The sequence below is a fragment of the Micropterus dolomieu genome, linkage group LG23, assembly GCF_021292245.1.
Source record: "Micropterus dolomieu isolate WLL.071019.BEF.003 ecotype Adirondacks linkage group LG23, ASM2129224v1, whole genome shotgun sequence".
Taxonomy (NCBI): domain Eukaryota; kingdom Metazoa; phylum Chordata; class Actinopteri; order Centrarchiformes; family Centrarchidae; genus Micropterus; species Micropterus dolomieu.
The window spans coordinates 3,987,753-3,994,394 of NC_060172.1; the positions used below are offsets into that span (position 1 = coordinate 3,987,753).

Here is a 6,642-nt window from a genome sequence, read left to right on the forward strand (position 1 = left end):
ATATGTAAAGTAAAACATATAAACATGCTGTACTTTATATGTAAAGTTTAAACATGCTGTACTTTATATGTAAAGTACAACATATAAACATGCTGTACTTTATATGTAAAGTAAAACATATAAACATGCTGTACTTTATATGTAAAGTTTAAACATGCTGTACTTTATATGTAAAGTAAAACATGCTGTACTTTATATGTAAAGTTTAAACATGCTGTACTTTATATGTAAAGTACAACATATAAACATGCTGTACTTTATATGTAAAGTTTAAACATGCTGTACTTTATATGTAAAGTACAACATATAAACATGCTGTACTTTATATGTAAAGTTTAAACATGCTGTACTTTATATGTAAAGTAAAACATATAAACATACTGTACTTTATATGTAAAGTACAACATATAAACATGCAGTACTTGTATATAAAGTACAACATATAAACATGCTGTACTTTATATGTAAAGTAAAACATATAAACATGCTGTACTTTATATGTAAAGTTTAAACATGCTGTACTTTATATGTAAAGTACAACATATAAACATGCTGTACTTTATATGTAAAGTAAAACATATAAACATGCAGTACTTCTATATAAAGTACAACATATAAACATGCAGTACTTTATATGTAAAGTACAACATATAAACATGCTGTACTTTATATATAAAGTACAACATATAAACATGCTGTACAACATATAAATATGCAGTACTTTATATATAAAGTACAACATATAAACATGCTGTACAACATATAAACATGCAGTACTTTATATATAAAGTACAACATATAAACATGCAGTACTTTATAAAGACTCGGTCATGTGACCGGTTCAGCCTGAGGGATCCTGGCTTTGTGCTGGAGCTGTTTGATACAACGAACAGTAAAGTTTGAGAGAGTTTCTGAGCTAAACGGGTCAGAAGAGACTGCTGGAGCTGAAAACAACAAATCGGGTCAAAATAAAAAACATTTAAACAAAACAAACTTTGTCTTTGATGTTCCACTTCCTGTTGGAGCGGATGGTGGGCGGAGCTCTGAGGCCTCATTAGGCTGCTCGTTAGCATCTTCAGAAACATCCAGATACATATTCATCAGTCCAGCTGTCCGTCAACACACACGGTAATTAACAAACACTCGTTAGCGTTGTTGACGTTAATCTGGAGGCTCGATAAGTCCTGTTGTCCGTCAACAACAACAACACAAACAGTTTGATGTCTTAACGAGCTCAACGACTAATTAGTACAAACACACACGCTCTTCCTGCACTAATTAGCTCCGCTGTAATTAGACCTCACGCCTCTTAATTAACGAGCTGATCGGACTGAGATCAGCTGATGTGGACCTGCTGTTTGTTCTGATGAGAACACGCTGTGGAACATGTTCTCTAGGTCAGAGTTACAATGCTAAACATGAACAAGACGGTCACCGGCCTTCCTGTCATCTATTAAACCATCAATACCTGCCACACCCACTACCACCACTCAAGAGCCCAGTGGAACCTGCTTTCAAACCAGTGGAACTTTATTTTAAACCAGTGGAACCTGCTTTCAAACTAGTGGAACCTGCTTTCAAACCAGTGGAACTTGATTTTGAACCAGTGGAACCTCCTTTCAAACCAGTGGAACTTTATTTTAAACTAGTGGAACCTGCTTTTAAACCAGTGGAACCTCCTTTCAAACCAGTGGAACTTTATTTTAAACTAGTGGAACCTGCTTTTAAACCAGTGGAACCTGCTTTCAAACCAGTGGAACTTTATTTTAAACTAGTGGAACCTGCTTTTAAACCAGTGGAACCTGCTTTCAAATCAGTGGAACTTTATTTTAAACCAGTGGAACCTCCTTTCAAACCAGTGGAACCTGCTTTTAAACCAGTTGAACCTGCTTTTAAACTAGTGGAACCTGCTTTCAAACCAGTGGAACCTGCTTTTAAACCAGTGGAAATTTATTTTAAACCAGTGGAACCTGCTTGCGAACCAGTGGAACCTGCTTGCAAACCAGTGGAACCTGATTTCAAACCAGTGGAACCAACATTGTTAGTTTTAGCTTAGGTTTTTTTGTGTCAGTGTTAGTTTTACTCTTTTTCGCTGCATGGTGCCAGGTGAGGGGCTTGGAATAAAAGTGGCACAGCTAAAGTGAAATTTATACTTCTGTGTCAAATCGACGGCGTAGCCTCTGCGTAGCCCCCTATCCTACGCCGTAGCCTGACGTGCACCTCCTCAAAAATTTAACTACACGTCGACTAGCTTTTACTAGCGGCCAAAACAGCGGCTGTAACACGGTGGATCGATATATTTGACCGTCACAACCCGAGCGAAATGACTCATTTCGCTATCAGAATGTGATCCACTCGGTCGATAACATTTCAAAAGGCTACACCAGCTGCACGTTTACAATTTTACCCCCATTCACGTTACCGGAGCGCTAACACGAAGTTAGCCTGCTCAGCCGGCAAAAGTCAACACAGCGGATGCTGTAGCGCTACTGCAGACTGGCGTTTGGGGGTGTAATTGCAGAATGACGGACACACGGACGCACAAGTATAAATGCCTGGCTACGTGCGTAGCTACAGCATAGGCTACGCATGTAGACCCTACGCAGGAGTATAAATGAAGCTTAAGAAATTGGAAGATCGTGTTGGCCCCCCTAGGAGGCCCCCCTTGGAGCCAGACTAGAGGTCCCCAATGCCCTGAAGACAAGTATGACTGGAAAGCAGTTATATTAAAATCTAAACCTTTATTATTCAAAAAACAGGAACTCAGATTTAAACTACGTGAAGCCAGCAGACATGTTACCCAGGAGGGGAGCTCTGTCAATACACCAGAGGAGAGTTCATCACACACCAGGACCAGCACTAAGCCAGACCAGAAGAACAAAGCAAGGAAATAAAACCACAGCGGCAGCGATTCACTACCTGCAGATCAAGTTACCTCTTTACAGTTGTTGCATTTATTTTGTACAATTATATTAGAAAACACATTCATACCCACCAGCTATGCAGCCGAGCCTGACCTGGGTCTCTAACTTTCCCCTTTTGATGGCCCGCCGCCAGACGCCGCTCTGACCCCTGACGAATAAAGCAAGAACACCAGTTCCTAAAATCTGACTCCTTCCCGTGTTGCAGGACAGCCTCTGCAGCTCTGCATGTAGAGGACTCGAGCATAAAACACCTGGAGCTCACCGACAGCTGCGGGTCCGACCCGACCGGCTGCCCCGCAGGCTTCATATGTCAGTGGGAACAAGGTGTGTGAAACTGGACTAAAGCTCAGCAGGTTAATGTCGTGACACAATTCACCAAACACATCTAGGCTCATGTGGGCTCTATGGAATAAAGTGACAAAGATAAGACATTTACTCTCATTTTAGTTTACTTCGTTTTGCAAACTGACAACACGGTTTAATTAGTTCTCGGTTTTTGTAAAGCTTCGTTCTTCTTTTGATTTCAGTTAACGAAGCTGTTTTTTCAATAATAATAATAATAACAACCTATCTCTGAACCAGAGAAGTCGACCAACAGCATGAAGACAGAAAGACGTCGGTGAGTTTTACTGACATGTTTATTGCGTATTAATAAAGAAAAGCACAAACTAATCCATCCCATCAGACATCAGCAGCTTCCTGAACTAGCTTCAGTGACGCACTGATCGTCGTCTGTTTACACAGTTTCAATAAGACAACAGCTAATAATCACTTCACAGATCAACACGTGAACATCATGCTGATCAGATCAGTATCGATCCTGCGGGCAGAAGCAGGGGGAGGAGCGGAGGAACCACAGGAGGAAGGAAGCCTTCAGTATTTGGGCCTCTTCACGTCGACCCTGAAACACAAGAACACCGTTTAACAACTGTTTCCTGTTCACCATCAGAAAAAAGCCCCGCCAGCTCTCTTCTGATTGGCAGATGATGATGTCACACTCACCCATCAGCCTCCATCTTCTTCCTCTTCTCGATGATCTGAAACAGACAGTTCCATTAGTTAGTTCTCCCGGTTCTAACAGCCCAACAGCTGGTCTCCTGGCTCTAACCGCAGGTCTCCTGGCTCTAACCGCAGGTCTCCTGGCTCTAACCGCAGGTCTCCTGGCTCTCCTGGCTCTCACAGCCGATCTCCTGGTTCTAAAAAGCCTAACAGCCATTGTCCTGGTTCTAACAGTATTTCCGGTTCTAAACAGCCGTTGTCCTGGTTCTAACCGCAGGTCTCCTGGTTCTCCTGGCTCTAACAGCAGTTTTCTCCTAGCTCTCACAGCCGTTCTCCTGGTTCTAACAGCCCAACAGCTGGTCTCCTGGCTCTAACCGCAGGTCTCCTGGTTCTCCTGGCTCTAACCGCACGTCTCCTGGTTCTCCTGGCTCTAACCGCAGGTCTCCTGGTTCTCCTGGCTCTAACCGCACGTCTCCTGGTTCTCCTAGCTCTAACCGCAGGTCTCCTGGTTCTCCTGGCTCTAACCGCAGGTCTCCTGGTTCTCCTGGCTCTAACCGCAGGTCTCCTGGTTCTCCTGGCTCTAACCGCAGGTCTCCTGGTTCTCCTGGCTCTAACAGCAGTTTTCTCCTAGCTCTCACAGCCGGTCTCCTGGCTCTAACAGTATTTCCGGTTCTAACAGCCGATCTCCTGGTTCTAAAAAGCCGTTGTCCTGGTTCTAAACAGCCTAACAGCCATTGTCCTGGTTCTAACAGTACTTCCGGTTCTAAACAGCCGTTGTCCTGGTTCTAAACAGCCTAACAGCCTAACAGCTGGTCTCCTGGCTCTAACCGCAGGTCTCCACAGCCATTGTCCTGGTTCTAACAGTACTTCCGGTTCTAAACAGCTGTTGTCCTGGTTCTAAACAGCCTAACAGCCGTTGTCCTGGTTCTAACCGCTGGTCTCCTGGTTCTAAACAGCCTAACAGTTGTAGTCCTGGTTCTAACAGTACTTCTGGTTCTATCCAGCCGTTGTCCTGGTTCTAACCAGCCCAACAGCCGTTCGCCTGGTTCTAACCGCCGTTCGCCTGGTTCTAACCGCCGTTCGCCTGGTTCTAACCGCCGTTCGCCTGGTTCTGGTCCAGAGACTTCAAACTCACCGCGCTGATCTTTTTCCACTGCCGGTCCAGTTCTGCCTTCTCATTGGTCTCTTTGAAGCGGCGCGTCTTCCTGCCTTCAGACATCTTGATGCCGTACTGGAAGGCGGCCCTGCGGAGACAACCTTCATCATCAACACGCTCTTATTTTGTGTGTTAACTTCATGTGTGAGCCTGACAGTCAGAGCTGAGGGATGGGGAACGTACTTTGGCAGAGCCTCCTTGTTGTTCATGTAGTCCGAGTACTCCTCCTGAGTGTCGAAGTCCCAGCGACCCAGCGGGCCCTTCTTGTTCCCCTGAAACACAACAGCTGGTCACTTTCTGTTCCGTCTCAACAACAAACACCTTTATTCTTAGTTTACACTTATTTTATCGTTCTCATTCATAAAAGTTTCCTGAGAACACAAGCTTTAGAGGCGGGGTTTACAGGGCTGCCCGTCTGTGATTGGTTCAAAGCTGCTGGGTTAGCCTGTCTGTTAAAGACCTGATCAGTCATCACAGGGAGCAGTGATGCATGCTGGGAGCTGCAGTTACCTGGTCCATCTTACTGTAGTCCACTTCCTCATCACTGTCCACAGCCAGGTCGTCCATCCTGCACACACACACACACACACACACACTTAAGTCCCGGCCGTGCACGAGTGTTTACATGTGAGTGTGTGAGTGTGTGTGTATCTTACGTCGCAGGGTAACACTCTGCGTAGGAGTTCGACCCTCCAAAGAAGTCTCCCAGCTGTTCCTTGCTGCCCCTCTGAGAACCAGTGCAGCCTGGTTAAGGAACAAAACTGCAGTAGTACTACACACAGTACACCACACCTGTGACGCTGGGCTCTGAACCAATCAGCTGATAGTTAAAGGATATGGCTCCTGGCCCTGCCATTGGCTGCCTGCTGCTCCTGCAAACTTCTCAGTGATCATCTTGATCTGCTCCCGGACTGATCCAGGACCTGGCACACGGGGAACAGGTCTCGTTAGTGGGTCCATCAGGTGACAGAGGAGACGGTACTTTACATGGATTTTATATCTTAGTAGGTCCAGAAACACAGTAAAGAGCACGAGTCAGGACTGAGACGTGTGAGCTGACCGATCAAACGTGTGTCCACTTTAAGTGACGTCACATGACTCGCCTGTGAAGCCTTTATATATCTAGAGCCCGTGTTGTTAAAGTACAAGCTTATTTACTATCTATCAGTTTGTGTGTTTGGGTCTAGCAGGAACCTCCGGCTGCCTTAAACCTGCGTCCTCTCCAGCGGCCAGCAGGGGGCGCCTTAAACCTGCGTCCTCTCCAGCGGCCAGCAGGGGGCGCCTTAAACCTGCGTCCTCTCCAGCGGCCAGCAGGGGGCGCCTTAAACCTGCGTCCTCTCCAGCGGCCAGCAGGGGGCGCCTTAAACCTGCGTCCTCTCCAGCGGCCAGCAGGGGGCGCCTTAAACCTGCGTCCTCTCCAGCGGCCAGCAGGGGGCGCCTTAAACCTGCGTCCTCTCCAGCGGCCAGCAGGGGGCGCCTTAAACCTGCGTCCTCTCCAGCGGCCAGCAGGGGGCGCCTTAAACCTGCGTCCTCTCCAGCGGCCAGCAGGGGGCGCCTTAAACC

General features: G+C 46.2%; 1 protein-coding gene across 1 annotated transcript in view; it reads right to left on the reverse strand.

The window, feature by feature from the left end:
- Window positions 1-3,544: 3,544 nt before the first annotated feature.
- The window catches only part of ik (IK cytokine), a 12,055-nt gene continuing 8,957 nt past the window's right edge, over window positions 3,545-6,642 (reverse strand). Inside the window, exons 14-20 of the mRNA XM_046040535.1 lie at window positions 5,918-6,002; window positions 5,736-5,816; window positions 5,590-5,647; window positions 5,263-5,351; window positions 5,059-5,167; window positions 3,927-3,961; window positions 3,545-3,825 (exon numbers count right to left, since the gene is read on the reverse strand). Coding sequence (XP_045896491.1) covers window positions 3,798-3,825; window positions 3,927-3,961; window positions 5,059-5,167; window positions 5,263-5,351; window positions 5,590-5,647; window positions 5,736-5,816; window positions 5,918-6,002 — 485 coding nt within the window. The 3' untranslated portion in view covers window positions 3,545-3,797. The remainder of the gene's footprint in view (window positions 3,826-3,926; window positions 3,962-5,058; window positions 5,168-5,262; window positions 5,352-5,589; window positions 5,648-5,735; window positions 5,817-5,917; window positions 6,003-6,642) is intronic.